Source organism: Sciurus carolinensis, chromosome 3, assembly GCF_902686445.1.
Source record: "Sciurus carolinensis chromosome 3, mSciCar1.2, whole genome shotgun sequence".
Taxonomy (NCBI): Eukaryota; Metazoa; Chordata; class Mammalia; order Rodentia; family Sciuridae; genus Sciurus; species Sciurus carolinensis.
In genome coordinates this window covers 20,056,895-20,080,216 of record NC_062215.1, presented here as the reverse complement: position 1 = coordinate 20,080,216, position 23,322 = coordinate 20,056,895, and the positions used below count along the sequence as shown (strand labels likewise).

General features: G+C 40.8%; 1 protein-coding gene across 1 annotated transcript; it reads right to left on the bottom strand.

Moving 5' to 3' along the window:
- Window positions 1-628: 628 nt before the first annotated feature.
- Window positions 629-23,322, bottom strand: Retreg3 (reticulophagy regulator family member 3). Its single transcript, XM_047546979.1, has 9 exons — window positions 23,012-23,322; window positions 11,595-11,701; window positions 8,387-8,417; window positions 7,326-7,452; window positions 6,483-6,567; window positions 5,066-5,203; window positions 3,929-4,011; window positions 3,139-3,271; window positions 629-2,734 (listed from the first exon to the last, which is right to left on the bottom strand). The coding sequence occupies exons 1-9, from the start codon at window positions 23,248-23,250 to the stop codon at window positions 2,277-2,279; spliced, it is 1,401 nt and encodes a 466-aa protein (XP_047402935.1). The 5' UTR covers window positions 23,251-23,322; the 3' UTR covers window positions 629-2,276.

The following is a 23,322-nucleotide window of genomic DNA, read 5'->3' as shown; positions in this document are numbered from 1 at the left end:
TGCTATGGTTTGAGCACCGAGGAAAGGCAGGGTTGGGGCCCCAGGTGGGGTAGTCTTAAGCACAAAGCTTGTAGAAAAGTGTTAGCCCAGGCTGTCTCACAGCAACACCTGGTAGGTGCTTTCCACTCCCAACCACAGTGGCCAGCAGGACAGCCTGAAATAAGTCTTTCTAGTTTCTGAGGTCAGTCGAAGCCCAAAGAACAGCTGCCCCTGCAGCTCCAGGATTCTAAAGGCACACGATACTACTTTTCAGTCTTCAGCTACCTAAAACATTATTAGCCTTTATTTAAAACGTGTGCTTATCTCTGTATGTTTAGGGGACAAAAATTAAGTATTAGAAATGATGGAACCGCTGATTGAATACCAGCCAAGAAGCCAGTTATAGTCATGTCTGGGCCCTCTACCAGGAGAGGAAGTGGCCTGTTCTGTGGTGATTGTTCTGGCCATCACAAAGGAAAAATAAGGATGGGTGGGTGGGTTCCTCACACCTGGGCTTCCTCTTTGGAGGCTGTCATCTCAAATTAATCAAAACTCAGATTGGCAAGAGTAGACCTATCAAGGAAGGACACCATTCAATATCAGATTGTTCTCATACAAGATTTATTCCCCAGCACCCACCCACCCCCAATTCACAGTGGAGGATTAAGGAGATTCAGAGCAGGATCCCCCAGTAAAAGACCTTCCAAATGTTTTGCTCTTCTTCCTTCCCTCCCTCTTGTCAACTCCCAAGGCCTGAAGCTACACACATTCATGCAAACACACAAAATCCCACTCCTTTCCTACACCTCCCATTTTTTCCACATCAGAGCTCACCTGTAAGACATCTGGACTCTGAAAAGAGAGATGTCATCCAAATTGTTTGAGAACCTAAAGTGAGGAGATGCCATTACCCCTAACCTTCACACATAAGTGACTATGACACAGGTACCTAGCTCTTCCCCTTTTTACACTGTTAACTATTTTCACTCCCTGGCCTCTGTACTTTGTCCATCAACCAAGAGCAAACATGTTAGTACACCCCCACCTGCAGCATGTGAAAATGGGCTCTGTTCAACATCCTCACCCAAGAATGGGGGTGTCGGGGGAGTGGTCCCTGAGGATTGGCAAAGGATTAATACAAGAGGGAAAGAGGATAGAAGAGTTGGCTTGAGCTCTGATTAGGAGGCAGAGAGGGAATAGGCTGGCACAGGTTTAGAACCAATTATTTTGGGTTTTTGTCTCACATTTTACTAGGGGTTGTAGAACAGATACCCTTAGAGGGGTGTCTGCTGCACAGACATAATTCTTGCTAACTGGGTTCATCCTTAAAGGAAGCCCTGCCGAGTTGGGAAGCAACTGAAAATAAAAGCAGTAAGGGAGCTGGTGCAAGAGCTGATGGCTCCTAGGATGAATGCCACAGAGCCATTTGTAAAGTGCTACTTTGCCATCCTCCATGGAATTATTGCTTCTCCAGAGGAGAAGCAGAGGAAGGAACAGAACATAGAAATGGGTATGGTATTGCTTTGCTCACTGCTCAGACTGTTGGCCAAATAGAGCCAGGGGTTAGCAGCACCAAAGACACCACACAGCTTCAGAAGATTCAGTGAGACCTCAAGACACAGAGGCACTCACTAACCCTCTCAGCCAGCTGACCCCTATTGGCCCCAAGGTAATGTAGAAGACTCCCATCCCTACATTATGTTCACATTTCTTAAATTTCACAAGCATTATTTTGGAATACTGGAGTCAGCCCTCAAGAAATGAGGACAAGCTAAAGGGAGAGGGAGCAGGCCTGCTTTGCAGAACCAAAGAACAAGTGTGCTTTGAAAAAACAAATCAAAGCATGGTCTAACAGAAGATGACAATTTAACTCTTCCAGCTGCTGCCTGACTTTTGGGGGCTTTAGGGAGGCGAGGGAAGGAAAGAAGGGGACTCTTCTATCACTGAGGGCCCCTGAGCACCCAGACCTAAAAGCAAACAGCAGCACGTCTCAAAGAGGAATCAATATCCCTGACTACTTTGTTCCCCAAAGTACCATCCTGATGGACAGAACCCTCCTTTGGGAGAGCACTCTTAGTTCAATGCCTAAGCACAGAAATGGGTGTCTCGCTGGCAGTGGGGGAATGAGTATCCTCTCTAAACAGGCCTTTGAGCATCAGTCAGGCCACCCAGCATACAAATATAATTCCGGAGATGGGACCTGGGTTCTTCCCCTGCCCCATCACCCTAAGTAGGATGGAGAGAAAAAAAAAAAAAAAAACCTAAACCACAGTGACCCCTAAAAGGAGTCTGTATCCTCATTGGCTCCTGGAACTGGCAGGGTCCAGCTGATTCAGCTCTGACTGGTCCAGAAGTTCAAAGTCATCTCCCTCAGCATCAGTGTCCAGGTCTGAACTAGGAGCTCTAAGGAATCCTCTTGTTGCTCTCCGGGCAGGTGGGCCAGAAGGGCCTGATTGGGAGGCTCCTGACATGGCCAGCTGGATCATACCCTGGGAGACCAGACTGGCAAGGTTGCTGGTGAGGTTGGATCCTACAGGCAGGGCACCAAGCAGGAGCTCTGGCAGTACAGCCTCATCCCGGCTGGCAGGGGGAACCTGGGGATCCTCAGCTCCTGGTGCAGAACGGTACATCAAGCTGGGCATTCCAATGCTGGTATCATCCTCATCATCCAGGCCAGCAGGATCCACGTTAATGGAAGGGAAGTCTGGAAGGTCTCTGGCGAAGGATTCCTCTGGATCACTATGACCATCTAGGTCTGAGAGAATACAGGGTATATTAGACATGGCAGCTACCTGGTCCGCCAGTGCTCCAGACTCACAAAATGTTAACCCCACATAACCATATTTTTCTCACCCTGGATTTCTCATAATGAAGCAAAACCCATGGGACTAGTTAGCTCTTCTCTACTCATAAATGGTTATGATCACTGCTGGCCATAGAATTACCCCCTCTCTTCCTCTACAGTGCCCATGAAGCTAGAGGCTGAGGCTACTAAGGGACTGAGGGCTTCAATGATAGAAGCAGTGCCATCCTGGCTGCAGCCACACCCCTTAGGCTGCTCTGCCAGGAGACAAGGGAATGCCAGTATCCCCTCTGTCCAGGGAAGCTGAGAAGCAACAGTCAGAGTCACCATCAACTCAGGTCAGAGGTTCCCCTCACCTTCAGAACCTTCTGTTAGAGGTGTTTGGCCCCTGGAAAGATTAAATGTGCCATTGTCTGTACAGGAGACCTCAGCATCTGAGTGCTCTGAGTCAGTGATAGCCAATTCTCTGGCAACGGCAGAATCATCCAGCTTAGAAAAAGAAAAGACCAACAAATCTGAAGAGATGATGCCATTAGAATCAGAAGCATTTCCTAGTTATAGCTCTACTAACTCAGAGACTACCCCCAAGGTCATCAGTGTAACCAGGAAGAGATGGGGACTTTACTCAAAATCTTGACCCCTTTTAGGTTATTCACGCCCAAAGAAAATGCTCTTATTTGTCAATCTCTTATGCATAGAAAGAAAAGCAATTTTGGGAAGAACCGATTCGTTACTTATTCTTAAGAAGTAACTGACCACACATACACACACACACACACACACACACACACACACAAAATGTAACTGATCACGAGATTACTTTTCACAGGTAACCAGGAGGAGACACTCTGCCAGAACCTAAAGGTGGGCTAGGTGTTTAAAAAATGATCATACCAGCTCCAGAAATTCTCTGTGATGATAGGGTAAAGGAGATGTGGGAGGGGGTGTGCTGGTCATCAGGCTCAAGTTGAAATCTGGATACAAAATCCCAGTGTAATATTTGTTTCCCTCCCTTGTCACTGATATCAGAAGCAAGGGGATTCTAGGGTCTTGAACTCTGGTTACTGCCTAAATGTGAGCTGCTGGATGTATAAAAGGGAACCTAAATAAAACTGGCCAGTGGAGTAGTTCCCACATTCAAGATACCTGAGGACAGAAGGCAGCAAGCTCCTCTTCACTGTCACTATGGTTGTCCATGGTACGTTCTGGGTATAGAGCTCTGCGACGCACTATGTGGAAAGAGCAGAGGCCTTGATGCCTTCTCTCAAGGGCGAGAAAACCCTCTTTGGACTTCAAAGGCATAAAATCAGAACATAAAAGAGACCCTCTGAATATGACCCTATGCCTATGTAACAATACATGAGGGTGAGGTTGCTGAGCCTAAGTGGCAAGATAAGTTCAAAACACAGGAGAGAACATCTCTCTTCTAACATCCTTCCTTCTACCAACCCTCATGTTTCTATTATAGTCAGATGATCAACTATCAGGCTGGTTAACACCTCTCGGGATCAGCTAGGGCAGACTCAGTGTTAAGGTTAGTAAGTGGACACTATAACAGAGGGCAAAAGGAGATGCCCACTTTGGTTAAATTATGCTTTTGAAGGCTGATACCATTCAGTTGGCTGGCCCAGGATATGCTGGGTCTTTATGACAACATGTAGGTTTCTATGAAGGCCAAGGCTTAATAAAACATTCAACCTGACAAGACCAAAGAGAAGGAAAAGTTTGCTCTACTACCACTCATGTTTTGGATGGATCTCAAGCTGGTATGCTTCTGGCCTCTACGGAGGCAGTTTTTAATCTCATTTGGAAGGCAGCTTTTGGTAGTGAAAAGAGGCCAGGTTGAGTTGGAAAGACCTGTACTGACATTTACTGTGGGCCTCAATTTTCTCAACTAGAAGCGAATAAAACTACCCACTTCTCAATGTTGTAAAGGTTAAATACAATGATGTATGAAGAGCCATGAGTAGTGTTTGAACACATGGAAAGTGCTTTATAAATGGCAGATAATATTAGGGACATCTTCAATTTTCCTTCATTCAACTTGGGAGATTTTTTTTCTCAGATTAAATAGGTGAGTCTGGGACACCAAATGAGGAAAACTGGCAAACCTGCATAGGTTACCCTGGAATAGCATATTGCTTTTATTTACCTTCTCCACCCCCACCAGTCAACCCCAACTTCCCCCACTTTTAAGGACCTACCCTGTATGTCAGATCTATGGACTTTTCATTCTCTTCCTCAAACTGCCCAAGTGGAAAGAGACCTCCCCATGACACTTACATTGTCTGTCTCTCTGCTTGGACATCATGTAGCCACGGACACTGAAATCCAGCCGCTGCAGAGCTGGCTTCAGACGCACATAGGCTCGATCCCACAGTCGGTGGTACACAGCAAGGGGCCACATCATGACAGTGACAACTGAGAGTAGGAGTGGGAACAGTAGCAAAATGGAGAAAGGGTTGCAAGAAGCAATTCTAACTCTCCTGTTATTATGTCTCCTATGGCCTTAGGGCTTGAACATTAAGTGTGGAACAGCTGTGCTTAATTCTGCTGGTCAACTTCTCCAGTCTCCCCTGGGGGTTTTGAGGGCAAAGACTTCTGTAGCCACCCACAGGGCCTAGTAGAGCTCTGCACAGCACAGTAACTTGCTGACAGACCAAGGACAGAACCTGGCAGTATGGTCACTTGCATAAGGGTATCACTGAGCCATAAACAAGGCCAAATGGTAACAATTCCTCAGAAACGATGCAACCAATCATGTGATTCTAATGTATAACAACCACAGCGGGAACTACTGTTCTTTCAGTTCCAAGCAGAATACATGCCAAGAGGAGGTAACTAAATTGATAAAAATAAAATGTACTCTAAGGAGGAAAACAATGCTCCAGGGTAAGTAGAATCTAATAAAGGAACTCTTTAAGAATTATGTTCTATAAATTCCCTCCTTTATAGGGATAGGCAATCATTTATAGTAGGGTATATAATATATTCATATATGTTAGTGGACCCTCATCTTTTTTTTCTACTACTGGGGGCTGAACCCAAGAGTACTCTACCACTGAGCTACAATGGTAGAGCCTTGCTTTTTTTTTTTTTTTTTTTTTTAATATTTTTTAGTTGTAGATGGACACAATATCTTTTTATTTTATTTTATTTTTATGTGGTCCTGAGGATCAAACCCAGTGCCTTGCACATGGGAGGCAAGCACTCTACCACTGAGTTACAGTCCCAGCCCAGAGTCTTGCTTTTTATTTTTATTTTGAGACAGGGTCTTGCTAAATTGCCCAGGCTGGCCTTGAACTTGCAACATTCCTGCCTCAGCCTCCTGAGTGAGATTACAGGAGTAAGTCATCATACCCAATACACCCTCATCAATTTCTAAAACTGACTTAGTAAGGAATGGACATGAGCTAGGACTATAGCTCTGTGGTGGAACACCTACTAGCATGTGTGAGGCCCTGAGTTTGATCCTCAGCACCACAAAGAAAAGAAATGGAATAGACTTTATATGTGGAGAGCCTACTACAGGTGAAAAGACATTTTCATGACACTAAACAGGTCATATAAATATGGAAAAGTCATTTCCTGAAAAACCAAAATATAAGACAGTTCTCTCCCTCAATCCAGAGTAAGCTGTGGGTCGTGAAAGCAAGGTACTGCTCATAAGGGGGGGGGGGGGGTTATACACCATACTTACGCATCAAGTAGGACAGCAAAAGCCCAGGGATGTAGCGACCCAAGACAGCCAAAAAGGTCAGTATCCCACAGCTCAGCAAGCAGAACTGGGAGAGTCAAGAAACAATATTAAGTTTCTGCCATATGACATGGAACTGGGGTGTGGATGGGAAATTACAGAGGAGATGTGACTGAAGATTCTTTATGATCTAGAGCCAAGCATAGATATGTCAGAATAAAAGATGTAGCTACTCTTGCATCCAATGGTAATTTTGTTCAGAAGGAAAAGAAGGATATTTCCTTCTATTCAAACTCCTTTTACTTGGCTAACCCCATATGGCAATACCTTTCATGCCGGGAAACTGGTTTGAATAGGACTTAGCCAAACATTCTCTCACAAAGCAAGTGCTGGTGGTGGGATTTTAAAGTCAAAATAACAAAACAGAAGACAATTAAAAAAAAAAAAACCAACAACAACCTACCACATGTTTAGTATGACACAAGAATGCACAGAAGCAAGCTTTCTTTCCTGTCTTAGGGCAAGAAGATGGCTTACTGTATAGGGAATACAGGTGTAGCTCAGTGGTAAAGTGCTTGCCTAGCATGCATGAGGCCTGAGGTTTGATCCCCAGCACCACAAAAAAAAAAAAAAAAAAAAAAAAAAAGAAAAAGAAAAAGAAAAGAAAATGGCCTACTCTAGGTAACAAGCACACCAACCAAGTTATCAATCTCTTGCCTTAGTCCTAATGTCAGTCAGAAGTCCCATCCTACAACTTCCCTCTGTTTCTACAAACACAGCAGTCTTTTCTTTCTTGAATGAAGATATACAAGCTACAGATGAAAGTGAAAAAGGGAAGAATCTTACCTTGCCTGGGTTTTGCTTTTTGAAAAGCAAAAGATTCCTTATGAAAATGGTCCCACTAACCCAGACTTCAGCTACATGGTGGCAGAGCTCGGGCACGCTGAGTAACCGAGGGTGCACAAAGCCCCAGCTAAGGGAGAGAGAAGGGGGAGCTGTGAAAGGAGGGTGTTAAAGGTCCCCCCATCTTGCTATGCAGGCAGTGCTTCTGGGTTTAAACAAGGGATGGGGAGTGGCTAGTCCCAGGAGCATTGGAGGTGAAGCATGACTTTCTTCTTGACTCATCAGGTTGAAACTTGAATTTAGGGACTAGGAGGGCAAACTTGTTCTGACAACTCCACCCTGTGAGCAAGCAGCCCAATCCACATGTGTAAACCTGCCACCAACTCCAAGGCCCTTTGTGCTTAGAAACACTCCCCAGCCCCCCGCACTCAGATTATTGCAATTTACTATGATTGCAATCCAAAGATACAAGTAAAGCACAGTCTGACTGACACCACTGCTAATAGGAGGAGGGCAATGGTGGATGTGCCCCCAGAAAATAAAGCAAAACCAAAATAAACCATAGCAGAGAAAATTCCTTGGACAAAACATATGAGATGGATGAACTGAGAAATGAAGCAGGAGCTGTAAGACACAAGAGGAATCTTTGGCATTGGCTTGCTGATGCCAGGAACCCTTGTGTTTTCTGACCAGGAACTTTAAATAGCCAGAGGTCACAGAAAACACGAAAAGACCTGGTATAAAAGCCAGGAGACAAATGATGTTAGTTGCCTTTAATTTTTCACACTGGGGCTGCATAATGCAGCTACTTCCCTGGCATGTCAGGTTATGGGGCTCTGTAATGCTGCTTTTTCCAGAAACTTCTCTTATGAAGATCAGCAAACACTGGCCATCTCAACATGTTGCTGTCTAAACTTTAGGATTTGTTAAAATGATTATTTGAAAAAGACTAGGTTTCTCAGTTTACATTGTGTGTCCAGAACATGAGGTTAAGAACATGTAACCAGAATATTACAAGAGAATCAATCAGAGCAACAAAAAGGGATTTAATTAGTGTTCCATACCTCTCATTGTCTAATGCGTCGGGTCTTGGCACTACAATATTAAAACAAACACCAGCATTAGTTGGTAGGGAAAACTAAACAAGAAAATGTTAGGCTGTTGGTCTGACAGCTCAAGTTTTAATAGGTTCAGGGAAAAGAAAATCAGTAATAGCCAATAAAAAGGAGACACCATGTTATATTGCCAGAGTTAGGGAGCTGTGGGACAAGTGTGGGACAGGGGGTAACTGCTGTGCTATTCAAACAAGGAAATAAGGCTTATGCCTGCTCATTTTGTGGGGAGGAAGGAAGTATTGTCCAAATGGACCACTACAGCCCCTTTATAATTACCTATATAAGAAAAATGGTTCATCCCATCTCTTGAATGAGTCTGGGTTGCTCATATACATCAGTGTATGCCTGGTTACAGAGGCATGATGTAACTACTCCAACCCTAGAAATCTACCTACTCTCTTCAAAGAGAGACCCATTATTTACTCTGAATGATATAAAGTCTTTTGACGTTCACCAGCCATGAGATAAGCACATGAACTACATGATTCCTTGAAGCCTCTATAAAACAGGATGGGAATGTGTTTAAAAGCTATATAACTTAGTTTGAATATCCTGCCAACACTTCAACATTAACATGTCCAAAACCTACATCGAGTCACTCTCCTCCCTAAGAGGACCCACTGTCTCCCTTGGGGATATTTTCCTTCCCTTTTTTCTTTTCAATAAACTTTGCTAAGTGGGGGGGGGAAACTATCAATTTTCTTCATTCACACTTCTACCTGTACCAACTTCCCTGCCTGCTTTGGTAATACCTGCAAATGTATGTCATTCTCCTACTCTTCTACCTTTAAAATGCCAAAGTTGGATTTTTGTTGTTGCTATTGTTGTGGTGGTATAGGAACTAAAGCCAGGAGCATTCTACCTCTGTGCTACATGCCTAGGCCTTTTTCTACATTTTGAGACAGAGTCTAAGTTGCAGAGGGTGGCCTTGAACTTGCTATCCTCCTGCCTGAGCCTCCCAAATTGCTGGGATTACAGGAGTATGCCACCATGTCTGGCACCAAAATTGGTTTTTATCACTTACTATTTTCTTTTTGGAGTCACTGAGTCATATCCCCAGCACTTTTTATTTTTTTGAGACAGGGTCTCAGCTAAGTTGCTTAGAGCCTCACTAATAAACTGCTGAGTCTGGTCTTAAACTTGCAATCCGGCCTCAGCCTCCCAAGCCATTGGGATTACAGGCATGCGTCACCATGCCCAGCTAATCACTTACTCTTTTAACCCATTTCCAACTACTTATTAGTCTTGATGTATCTTCCTTCTTTACAGCTCTCTAAACCATTCACCATTTGTTTTTATGGATGTCTTTCTCACTATTTCCCATAAAGACACTGCTATAGTCTCCTAACAGGTCTTCTCCTTTTATCTCTTTCCATAAAATGTTATCAAATTAATCTTTACTATCATCCGAGTATATAGTTGTAATTTAAAAAATCTTCAATGACCACTCACTACCTGTAGGATAAAATCTAAACTTCTAGACTAACTTTCAAGCCTTATAAAATCTAACCCTAAACTGGACGTGGTGGTGTACACCTGAACTCCCAGTTATTCAGGAGGCTGAGGCCTCCTGAGGAGAATTAAAGTTCAAGAGCAGCCTGGGCAATTTAGCCCAAAATGAAAGATCTTTTACAAAGGACTGGGAGCTGGGTGCAGTGGTACAAGCTTGTAATTCTATCAACTTGGGAGGCCGAGGCAAAAGAAACACAAGTTTGAAGCCAGCGTCAACAAATTAGCAAGAAACTCAACAACTTAGCAAGATCCTATCTCAAAATAAAAGATAAAAAGGACTGGGGATGTAGCTCAGTGATAAAGCACCCCTGGGTTCAATCCCCGGCACAATTCCCACCCCCCAAAAAAAAGAAAAAAAAAAAAAAAAGGCTGGGGAGCCAGGTGTGGTGGTGGCACAAGTCTGTATTTCCAGAAACTAGGGAGGTTGAGGCAGGAGGATTGCAAGTTCAAGGTCAGCCTGGGAAACTTAGTGAGACCCTGTCTCAAAGTAAAATAAAAAGGGCTGGGGTGTATTTCAGTGGGTTCAATTCTCAGTATGCCCCCCCCCCCCCACACACAAAAATCTAATCTAATTCCAGGATACTTTTAATTTTATCTCCTAGCACTCCCTTTAATACATTGTTCATTCTGGCCAAAATGCTCAATTCTCTGCTCTCAGGACATACTTTGTAGCTTGTGGTTTTGTTTTGGGTTTTGGTGCTTTTCCCCAACTCCCCAACCCTTGTCCCCTGGTACTGGGACTGAATCCAGGGGTGCTTTACCACTAAGACTTATCTCTACCCTTTTTTAAAAAAATTGATTTAGCTTTTGGTGGACCTTTATTTCTTTATAGGTGATGCTGAGAATCGAACCCAATGCCTCACACATGCTAGGCAAGTGCTCTACCACTGTGTTACAACCCCAGCATCCCTAGCCCTTTTTATTTTTTATTTTGAGACAGTTGCAGAGGCTGGCCTCTAATTTGCCATCCTACTATCTCAGCTTCCCAAATTGCTGGGATTATAGGCACGTGCCACCTTGCCTGGCTAGCTTGTGGTCTCCTGTAACCAAGCTATTGGACTGTCTAGAAACACACTTTTCTCTCCAACTGGCCCAATGTTTTTCTTCACTCAAGGCTTGATCAAGGCAAAAATACATCAATATATCAATCACAGACTGCACTGTGACATCTTTGATATTATTCTATAACTGTAATTTAACGTTTATGTGTAATTATTGGAAAAACAAATCTTAGGGTACTTTCGGTAAGTCATAATTCCTATCTTAATGCCTTGCAAATAAGTAATTCAAAAGAAATCTTGAGGGATAAATTGATGCTGCCTCAGTAAAAATGTATATTCAGTAAGGAGATTTATTTTTAAAAATCTTAAAGACTACTTATTCCTCAGGCCAATTATGTAGGTAAGAATATCTCAGGTGGTAGATACAGATTTCCTGAACTTAATAACAATAGCAAAAGCAGAACTCAGCTTTAAGGAACCACAGACGGGGAACATGCCTTTCAAGTGTCTCCTAAAGCAATAATTCAGAACTCAAAAAATGGTCCTCAGCTCCACATGCCCCCCAAAAAACCCCAAAAGTAGAGGCAAAAATCAGAGAAAAGGCCATTTCCAGTTGACATTATTCTATATGTTACCAAACTCACCTTTTATCTCAGGCCAGATTTTGTTCTTCCATTGATCAATACAGACAATGATCATCAAGCCAAATGCAAGTAAAAATACAAGGCGAAGGGATGTCAGTGCAAAGAACCTACAGAGAAGGAAAAACAGGAGATCATTAACTAATTAAGCTAATTTCAGAAAATAAAACACATGAACTACAGGATTTGTAGCAAACAAACTTGAATTCTACTTGGTTTCTATTGTTGTTGTTGCTGTTCTGACACTAACTAGTTATACACCTTGGGTAATTCATTTAAATGTTCTGGACTTCAGCTGTTTTACCTATGGACAGATATAATTTTCTTCTCTAAAGGGAGAAGACTAAATCAAATAATCCATTTTGTTGTTGTTGTTGTTTTGGTACTAAGGCTTGAACCCAGGGGCACTTTAGCATAATTACATCCCCAATTTTTATTTTTTGAGTCATGGTCTTGCTAAGTTGCTGAGGTTGGCCTTGAACTTGCAATCCTCCTGTCTCAGCCTCCTTAGTTGCTGGGATTACAAGTTGAGTGAATATATGAATACACAAGAATATACAGGGATTGGCAGAGGAACTTTAAATTTTTTCTCTAGACACTTGTGCTTTCTTTTTCATAAACACAAATGCATGTTAGTTGTATAATCTTTAAAAATAGCATTTAAGCCAGGCATGGTGGTGCACACCTGTAACACCAGCAATTCAGGAGGCTAAGGCAAGAGGATGGCAAGTTCAAGGCTAAACTCAGCAACTTGCAATTTAGTGAGGCCCTGTCTCAAAATAAAAAATAAAAAGGGTTAGGAACTTAGCTCAGTGGTTAAGAGTCCCTGGGTTCAATCCTTAGTACAAAAAATAAAAAAATAAAAAATAAAAATTATTTTTAAAATGAGGGAAGAAAAGAAATAAGGAGAATCAGGAATTCAGTCACTCATGACAACCCTATTCAAATTTTTTCCACCCCACTACTTAAAGGATACTGTAATTATATATGAGATTAAAGAATGAAAGCAGCTTAGCAAAAACAAGCCTCTAGAATTGCCCCAAGCCATTACTCTTCTCTCCAAAGCCAGTGCACCATCTCAACCAATAAGCAAATTTAACAAGGCCAAGGATAAAGGCTCTAGAATTTCTTGCTCTAGTGTTTTTTTCAGTGCTGCTCCTCTTTTTCATCCCAGCAACAATATGTGGTGCACCCACTGTTTTCTCCAGAGTACCTGAAGGAGTTCTCTAGGGAGGTAATCCAGACTGTCTGCAATCTCTTCTTCCCTGAGTATGATTACTAACACAAACAGACAGTGGAGTAAGGAAAGGATGCTAAACTTTCCAAAGAGGGTGGTTTTCCAAAGATAACAACAATATTAATGTGCCTCTAAGAGTGGCACTATATCCTTTGGATTGAACCCAGGGGCACTTTGCCACTGAGCTGCATCCCCAGTCCTTTTTATTTATTTATTTTAATTTTTAAGAAAGGTTCTCTCTAAATTACTAAGGGTCTTTCTAAATTGCTGAAGTTGGCCTCAGACTCCTGAGTTACTGGGATTACAGATGTGGGCCACTGTGCCCAAAAACCTGAACTCTTTTAGTAGCCAGTAATAGCCCCCACTTTCTATTCACATAAACTATGTTTCAACTTAACTGAACATGTATTGAGTGCTATTTGCCAAGGCCTTGTGGTAAGCAGTCCATTCACAGAAAAGTTAAACTTGAACCTTACTTTCAAAGTATATTTGCATGTAGTTACAGTATAAATACAACAAGGTAATAAGAACCAATATCTAAACTAGGATTTTTTTTTCAGGCGGGGACTGGAGACTGAATCCAGGAGTGCTTAACTACTGAGCCACATCCCCAACCCTTTTTTGTTGTTGTTGTTATAAAAAGTCTATTTCAATTTAATAGTAATTTTTAATGTGCTTTGTTACAATTAACACATTTACAACATAACAACATGTTTACAAGGAAATATTCAAAACTAAAAGAAGTTTATAAGTAACAAATTTGTATTGAGCCCTTAGTACTTTGTCAAAAATCTTCCCACTCACTGTCTCATATGGTCTTCACTCTGGCCTCATTTTACTAAGTTAGTAGAATCTCCATGAGAAACTCTGAACTCATATCCATCCTGCCTAATCTCAAGTCTGGTGGATTACAGTTATTTTCACCAGGATCACTGATCATTTATGGATCTCTGTGGGCCTTATGTATCTCAAATGAATAGACACTGCATAAGGGAAGATCAGGATTCTAGCACATCCTCCTGAAGACTGGTGCATGTGTCTCTGCAGGACATATCTAAGTACAAAAGCACTGGAAGTATTTCTAAGTATCAAACAGAGAAAGTACATGATCTAAACATGAGCCAAACCTTTATTATCTATAGCATATGAACTGAGGTCTCTAAAAAATGTTAAGTAGATCTGGAAGTCATTATAAAATGAAGCCATTATAAATTTCCCTTTAGAAAATCAGCAGAAAGATTATAAAGGAGAATAATCTTTCACATTATTCTTTTATGTTATTATGTCTATTGTGCATCAAGGCAGTCAGCAGAAGGAGGGAGTGAAGACATGCACAGTAACCTCAGGATTGCTGTTTAACATCACTTTTGACAAATGGCACCAATTTCTGGTTGACTATATGGTGCTGAGTCCTCACACATGAGAAACAGTAAATGGAACTGGTGACTCGAGACTCACAGGCAGAACAATTTTAACTAAAAAGGCACTGCTAACTCCAGTTTAATCAGTAGTATAGTCTAAATTATTAACTTTATAAAAAAAAGAATAGTCCATTATTGTCAAATATATACTGCACAAAATTACTTACTTAATTAAAATCCATAATAATGTTTACTGCTATTGTTTGAAATTAGTATTCTGTTCATGGTATGCAAATACCCAAACCCTTCTTATTTCTTATTTTGAGACAGGGTCTTGCTAAGTTACTTGTGGTCTCACTAAGTTGCTAAGGCTGGCTTTGAACTTTCGATCCTTCTTCCTCAGCCTCCCAAGTTGATGGGATCACAGGTATACACCATTGCATCCTGGTTTCTAAGCTGGGATTTAAAAGATGATTGGTAAGAAAACAGGGCAAAATGACGTGGGAAAGAAAGGACATTCAGAATGGGAGAAGACTGAGCTAGCAAAATGTATTTAAGGAATTACCAGTAGTTTGATTGAACAAAAACAAAGAACAAAGGACAGGGATCAGAATGAGGAGAGAGGCAGGAGTCAGATCATGAAGGGCCTTGTATAACAAAGGGTACTAGGATTTTATCCTGCAGATGACAGCCAATTTCATGAAGGGTGTATTTTCTGGGTCATGTATGCTAAAAATTTGAGCATTTTCCTGAACAAAATTAATCCTGGTCCATAACATCAAATTTTAAGCCTAGATATATCCTTTTCTTGAACAAACCTCTGTAGGAACTTAAGAGGAAGGAGAGTTTTTCTGTGTGGTATAAAATAATATTCCTTAGGAATATAGTTTCTTTTAAACAGATCAAAATTCAATAAAAAGATCATTTTAAAGAACTAGACTTGATCCTTCCAAGGTAACTAGATAATTGATATTCTCTCAGGGGCCTGTGGACAAGTGTGTGTTCTTTTGTTCTTTCCAGCCCTAAATGCAAAATTCCTAAATATAAAGAGAATATTAATCTCAGATTGCTTATACCTCAGGTTTGGGCTATAATGAGGTCACATTATGCTTGTAATTTTATAGAAGCAACCTAGAAGGTCAGTAGTAAAAAAACAAAACAACCAATTCTGCAACTATGTGTAAGGGGAAGACATAACTGAAGATATGGTACTTATGAGATTCAAACAGGTAAAGTATAAGGGATGAAAAGAAGGAAGGCAAAAGGGCTGGGGACATAGCTCAGTGGTAGAACACTTGCCTAGCATATGTGAGGCCCTAGAGTCAATCCCCAGGGCTGCGGGGCGGGGGAGAGTGACTGAAGTAGAAAAAAGAAGGGAGGATTCCTCTGTTAGTTTAGTCCTGCAATGTTGATTTTTGCAGGCCAATCATTCACAAGCAGATATAACAGTGCAGAAGTATGATAAGACAACATGCAAAACACTTTTCAGCAACTTTAATCAGCATGAGAACTTTCCAACTTAGCAAAAACAATGTAAATATAGCCAAAGCTGGATATTCACGTGTAAATTATTCAGTTGGGGACTGCCATAGCCCATTACTACTTCTACTCATTGTGGGCTCATCATCTATTTTTTTCTTAATGGTATTTATTTTTTATTTCTAAAGATAGCACGTTTATTGAGGAAAGTTTAGAAACTGTAATGTAATCTTAAAAAATAAAAATGAAATCAGTACATCCCTATCTATGAAAAATAATCTTGCCAAAAAAAGGCTTTTTTTTTTTTTTTTTTGCCCTAACACCCCCCCCCCCCAAATGTAAACTTGAATCTGATCAAGCCTCTAGATCCAACTACCAGTTTACAGGAAATACAGAACACAGGGGCCACAGGGATGCAGTCAGCAAAATCCAGTCTCTAGGACACTTTGTAGGACAAAAGACTTCTTCAACAAAACAGACTAGTCACAGTACGTGGACTCAAATGACTCTTACCCAAAGAGTTGTGTTGTTTTTTTTAAACCCAGAGTACCATTTATTTGAGAAAATTGGTCTTTTGAACACTGACTGGAATCATTAACTTTTTACATGTGATAACAGTTGTGGTATTTTTAAAGTCTATTTTTCAGACATACTGAAATACCTAAAGATTAAATTACATAACATTCAGGATTTGCCTCAAAACAATGAGAAGGATCCAAGTGTGGAGGTATATTCCTATAAACCCAGCAATTCAGGAGGCTGAAACCAGAAGGATCACAAGGTTCAGGACCAGCCTCAGCATCTTATCGAGATCCCAAGCAACTTAGGAAGACCCTATCTCAAAATAAAAGGGCTGGAGATGTAACTCAATGGAAAGGTACCCCAGGATCAAACACTAGTACAAAAAAAAAAAAAAAAAAAAAAGGAAGAAAATCATCATAGTATATACAAAACTGGCCATGAATTGAAAAGAATTAAAGCTGGGTACATGGTGGTATATATTATTCTGTCTACTTATACATATGTTTAAAATTATTCATAATAAAAGTTTTAAAGCTGGATGCAATGACACAAGCCTATAATCCCAGCTACTTGGGAGATTGACACAAGAGGATCACGAGTTCAAGGTCAGCCTGGGCAGGTTAGCAAGATACTATCTCAAAATTAATTTATAAAAAAAAAAGGACTATGGATGTAGCTCAGTGGCAGAATGCTTGCCCAGTGTGTGGGAAGCCCTGGGTTCAATTCCCAGTCATGCCAAAAAAAAAAAGTTTACAAAATGATATGTCATCCACACATTCCCTAAAATGTGAAGATTATTCTTTAAAAAAATTCACCCATAAAAATACTGTGAATTGGGCTGGGGTTGTGGTTCAATGGTAGAGAGCTTGCCTCACATACATGAGGCACTGGGTTCGATCCTCAGCACTACACAAAATGAAGAAGTTGTGTCCATCTAGAACCAAAAAAAATTTTTAAATTAAAAAAAATACTGTGAATTAAGCTGGGCATGGTGTCATACACCTGTAATTCCAGAGGCTCCGGAGGCTGAGACAGGAGAATTGAAAGTTCAAAGCCAGCCTCGGCAATTTAGCAAGACCCTAAGCAACTCAGTGAGACCCTGTCTCTAAATAAAATAGAAAAAGGCCTGGGGATGTGGCTTGGGAATTAAGAGCCCCTGAGTTCAATCCCAGGTGCAAAAAAAAAAAAGAAAGAAACTGTGAAAGTACATGACGTTTCTGGTTTAACAACCTTCTTTTTCACTTAATGGCACACAGACGTGCCTTGGATTCCACCCCCAGCACTACCAAAAATAAAGTACCTAGATGTGGTTTTCTAGATCACCAGAAAAATATCAAAAACTTTAAAAAATGATTGCATTATACATATATACCATTAGTTCTCTAAAATGTTCCTGAATTAGCCAGACATGGTGTCTGGACACTTGTAATCCCAGCAACTGGGAAACTGAGGTAGGAGGATTTTAAGTTTTAGGCCAACCTAGGCAACTGAGCAAGACCCTCTCTCTCTCTCTCTCTCTCTCTCTCTCTCCATATATATATATATATATATATATATACACACACACACACACACACACACATATACATATATATATATATATATATATATATATATATATATATATATATATATATATAAAGAACTGAGGGGCTGGGGATGTAGCTCAGTAAAGCACTTGCCTCATATGTGCAAGGCCCTGGGTTCAATCCCCACCCTAGCACATGGCGGGGAGATCTCCTTTCCGTAATCAAAGTATTCCCTACTTTCGACGTAATAAAGAAAAATGAAACCATAGAACACTAAACATAAATCTTTGCCCTTACCTATGATTAACTACTTTAAGTAGAATACTAAGTCAAAAGGCATAAACTTCCCCCTCCCCAAATAGGCGAATGGGCCTAGAGTTTTACCACTGAGCTACACAATCAACCCTTTTTTTTTTTTTTTAATTATTATTATTATTGGAGGGCGGTGGGGGTGGTGCAGGGGAAGGTACCAGGGATCGAACCCAGGTGTGCTTAACCACCGAGCCACATCCCCAGCCCTTTTTGTATTTTATTTAAATACAGGGTCTCACTGAGTTGTTCAGGGCCTTGCTAAATTGCTGAGGCTAGCTTTGAATTGGTGATCCTCCTGCCGCACTCTCCCAAGCCCACTGGGATTACAGGTGTATGCCACCAAGCCCAGCTTATTTATTTTTAATTTTGAGACAGTCTCACTAAGTCACCCAGGCTGGCCTCACACCCATTAACTTTTTTTTTTCCAACAGCTTTATTGAGGTGTAGTTTGCATACCATAAAACTCACTCACTCAAGTTGTCTGATTTAATGGTTTTTAGTATATTCACAAAGCTGAGCAACTATTACCATTATCCAATTTTAGAGCATTTTCCTCACCCCAAAAGAAATCCATGCCCATTAGCAATCACTTCCTATTTCCCTCCCCTTTAGAAAAGGTATGAACATTTAAAATATCTTAATACATGTTGCCAAACAATTTTCTAGAAGAGCTTTCCAATTTATGTTGCTATCAGTCATATGTCTGTTTTTTCTTGTATTCCCCAGAATTAAATATTATCATCTTTTAAAATTTAATAAGCAGAAATTAGTAACTGTCACTATATTTGAATTTTTAAATTTCTATGAAATGAAACTTTACATATTCACAGTTTTTCCTTTTGTAGAGTGTACCTTCATTTTGTCAGGGTAATCCAATTAAATTGTCAGTCTAAATAAAATGCCAGAACAGCTATGGTCTACAGAAAGATCATAAGAAATTCTAAAAATAAGTTTAATAGTTAACTATAGATCCTCATTATTAGTACAGGTTAAGTTAGAGTTTGTTAATAATAAAAAAAAACAATGACTATTCAACTATTTTTAATCAAAGAAGACACTATTTCTAGGTTTGCTATTATATAGTAAGCTTGTCTCAAGTGGCACTTCAGAACAAAGCACCCATCCTATAGAGACAGTAAGCCCATTATTGTACAGCACTTGTGACTGTCGGTTAATGAGCCAGTCATTGATAAATAAAAGGAAAAAAAATGACCTAATCTATGTTATCTAATGGTAGTAGTTGTTGTTTGCACAAAAACAGAAAGGATATCAACTATCTGTTAATGTCCTACCCTTATGCTAATGGAGAGAATGCACTCAACCTTACAATTTGGATAGATAAAAAGCGAATGAAGAAAGGAAATGTTAACCAAAACATTCTTGGGAATCTTGGCTACCAAAAAGCAGCAAGAACCTCCCTCCAAAGAATATCACCAGAAACACTGATTTCCTATAAAGTTCAATAGGTTTTTGGTGGTTGTTGTTGTTTTTGTTTTGTTTGCAATACTGAGGATAGAACCCAGGACCTTAGATATACTAGGAAAGTGCTCTGCCACTGAGCTACATCGCCAGCCCTTTACTTTGAGACAGAATCTTGCTAAAGTTGTGGAAGCTGGCCTGGAATTTAAGACCCTCCTGCTTCAGTCTCCCACGTAGCTGGAAACAGATGGGATTACAGGTGTGTGCCACCATGACCCATGAAAAGTGAATTCATTTCCACGGTACTGGGGCTACAACTCAAGAACTTCACACATGGTTAACTAACCTTTAAATCAGAATTGCTTTATACTCTTAATCATTTCTCAGATCGTTTTAAATTTTTAAATTTATTTTGGGAGAAGGCAAATTACCCAATCTAGCTTCAAACTTCAATCCTCCTGCCTCAGCCACCACACCTGGCTTAGATATTATTTTTTCCCCTACATAACAAATGTTTCTACTGAAATGGGTCCTCCCTTCCATTTCCTGTTCCTATTATTTTTAGTTCAAATTCTAACTTTGTGTGTGTGTGTGTGTGTGTGTGTGTGTGGTGCTGGGGATTGAACTCAGGGCCTTGTGCATGTGAGGTAAGAACTCTATCAACTGGGTTATATCCCCAGCCCTCAAATTCTAATCTTTTAAATTAGAATTGCTTTATACTCTTAATCATTTCTCAGGTCATTTTAAATTTTTTTTATTATTTTGGGGAGAAGGCAAACATCTTTTACTTATTTTCCATTTGTGAAAACAATAAGATTCCATAATGACCCCCAAGTATATATGGTTGTCTTAGGCTAAAGACTAAAAGCAGATCCCAAAAGGGAAACAGCTTGCTTCTCCCTAATTCAAAGGCTACCGAGACTCATAGAAATGTTAAAAACTGGGAAGGAAGTCTGCAGTCATCCAGCCCTCCTTGAACCATGCTGTCTTTGTGGAAGTGGGAGGAGGGATTTGAAGTTGCTGCACATTTCCAGGACTTATTTACCAACCCCTTTATCTCCTAAGGGGCGAATCAAAAAGTTACTAAACCTGTTCTTTTTTTGAGGCTATCAGGATATATTCATATTTTTCCCTCAAACCACTCATTTGATATAGATGGGGCTGAGGCTAATGAAAATACAAACTATTAGAAGGAAAGGTTTGACATTTCTATTATTATTCTATAGATAACAATCAGTGACCAGAAGTAATTTAGGATAGAACATCTCTGATATGGCCACCATATCAGTTCTGGAATCTGAAAAAAAACACAGAAAGCCTCAGAATATTATGGTGACAAATTACCTACATCAATTTGTTTTATTCATCTATTTATTTTTAAGATGCAAGAAGGCATAGTCACAGGTACAGAAAAATGACTGAGAATACAGAACACTGAAAGTTAAGAGTTACCTACCTGAATTCGGATAAAATTTTTGTTCTCCTATCCAATCTCTTAATATCTCAAAATGTATAAAATATCTGTTAATGGTGTGCCATTAGTCATAACAAACTTAAGTATTTATGACCTAAGTTAATGATCCTCCTTCCTTCCCTAAACATTTAAAATATCTGAGAACTAAATAGTCACTTTTCCACATTCCTAACTGAAATGTTAGCATTCATATTCAATATGAAACTACTGGTAGGTGAAGTCTAATGTTCAGTTTAAACCTCAAACTATAGTTTCCAAGGAAACTCATTTCCCCAAACAATTCTATGACTACTTCAGTAGTCTCTAGGACCTTAACACCATCTGCGCACCCTTCATATGCTTGAATCCTCTCTATAAATGCCATACCTGTTCCTTTAGTCTCAAGTCACACCTGATTTTGCTGTATCTTTCCCCCACTTTCTTAAGAGTGTAATGGGAATATAACAAGAGTAACTGTTATGGATACACAGCAGCCAAGTTACCACGAAATGCCAGAGATAAAGACCAAATCAACAAAGTTTTAAGAGACCCAGAGTACAAAAGGGGGGCTCTGAGTGAGATTCTAAACATAGCATATTAGTAAACTTAAGTAAATGCTGTTAGCGGCCAGCAAATGAAAGCTCACTGTAGCATTTAAAGATGAGTCTGGGTCACAGTAGCTCCTCATATGCAGACCTCAACCCCATATTCTACAAACTGGTTTAATGAGGACCAACTTTCTTCCTAGGGGTTACTAAATCCATTGTGAGAAATGAAGTTTGGATACATGCTCTAGAATGAGAGGCGATAGTTAAGGGTTCTCACAGTGAACAATGGGAGGAAATTTGGTACCTGGGTGTCAAGGAAAAAGCATTACCAAAAATGGGTCAGGTATGTGGTAGGAAAATTTTGCCTTCAAGTTTACAAAAGACTCTTATCAAGAAATGCCAGAGACTGCTGTGATATCTTTAACCTAGGTTCTCTTCAAACTGGAAGGGAATGACAGTAATTGAACACTGTGTCTTCAAAAGAAATTGGAACTATTTATTCTGTTCCTGCTCACAGAAAACTTTTTCAGATGAGAATGTTTTGATTTCAAAACCAATAATTTTAAGAAGATAGCAATTTTGGCAAAAAAGCATTTTTAAAAACATACTTTGTTGTTTGGAGGTATACAGGATAGTTTTATTTCATTCAGTCCTGTAGAAGTTCCCCCTAAATGTCAGTTCCCTTGGAGTAAGATCAATAACACTTCTCTAATTAATAATGAACCCAAACGGTGCTTGTTAGATTCTATGACAACCTAAGTCCACTTTAAGTGATGACAACTTAGGAGAGGAGCAGCAATGCCAACTTTCCAGGGCATGACACATACAGATACTTAAAAGTATATTTATAGAGCCACTTGTCAAGCTTAGGAAAACTTACACTATCAGACATCGTCAATTTCCTTGCTTATAAACCATGGCTATGGATGCCTTTCTAATAATTTGGAACAGGGAGGAGTTGTAATCATGAGTGCTTTTAAAACGGTTGAAATCTCACAATCACTATTCCACAACTGTTACTTAAAGAGCTTATAATTTTCTGGGGGCTCACACTGATGCTTAGCCTTCACCAACTTTCTTCACTGGTGAGAGCATATCTAACATGCTAATTCATGGCAACCGCTCAAGCTTGCTTTCTTATCACACCTATGGGTAACACCTTAAGCTTCTATTCCCATAATAACTACTAAAATCTCTGGAGAGAATTTTCAAACCAAGCTTGAGCAGGCAACAGAAGAGAGGTTAAAGAGAAACAGCGTTCCCTGGCTAACAAGAAGCGCCCTCGCTCACTGCGAGCGGTTGAAGATGTTACCAAAGCTCCTGCTAGAAGTGTGGGGCGAGTGTGCAGGCGCCGATAAAGCAGAGAAGACAGCTGGAAGGTCCTGGGAAGAACTGGGTACCAAAGCCTGGAGGCGAGATGAAGTGGAAAGTGAGGCAAAATTAGGCAGGTACAGAAAGGAGCCATTGCAGCGAAGAAAACAGGGCAGGCGAGAGGTACAGCCCTAGAGAAACCTGACGAATTCGCGCCTTGAAGGATTTCTGAGGGTCCAGTTCTCTCACCAGAAAGTCGCGTTCAGCCCCAGGCACCACAGGGCGCTCCTGGCTGGCCGCTCCCACACCAGAGCTGCCTGCACCCGGCTCAGCAGAGGCTCGTAAGGCCCCAGCATCTTCACCAGGGCCCGCTGCGCCGCCTCAACTTGCTGGTCGCGCTCCCAGGAGCCCGACATAGCACGGCGACTCCTGAAAGCCGACCCCGAAGCTGGGCCTGGGGCCTCGGGCACCCCCTCAGCCTCCGCCATCTCCCCCCGGCAGCCACAACATCCGGGGCCGCGGCCCGACAGTCACAATAACACCAACTGCGCAGACGCGTA

What these genes read in the sequence shown, in the direction of transcription:
- Retreg3 (XM_047546979.1), bottom strand. Translation starts at nt 23,250, where the DNA reads ATGGCGGAGGCTGAGGGGGTGCCCGAGGCCCCAGGCCCAGCTTCGGGG. An exon ending in GGGCTGAACGCGACTTTCTG is followed by an intron (nt 11,702 to 23,011) that starts GTGAGAGAACTG and finishes CCTTCTCTGTAG; the next exon opens with GTTCTTTGCACTGACATCCC. An exon ending in TTTGCTGTCCTACTTGATGC is followed by an intron (nt 5,204 to 6,482) that starts GTAAGTATGGTG and finishes TCCTACTCTCAG; the next exon opens with TTGTCACTGTCATGATGTGG.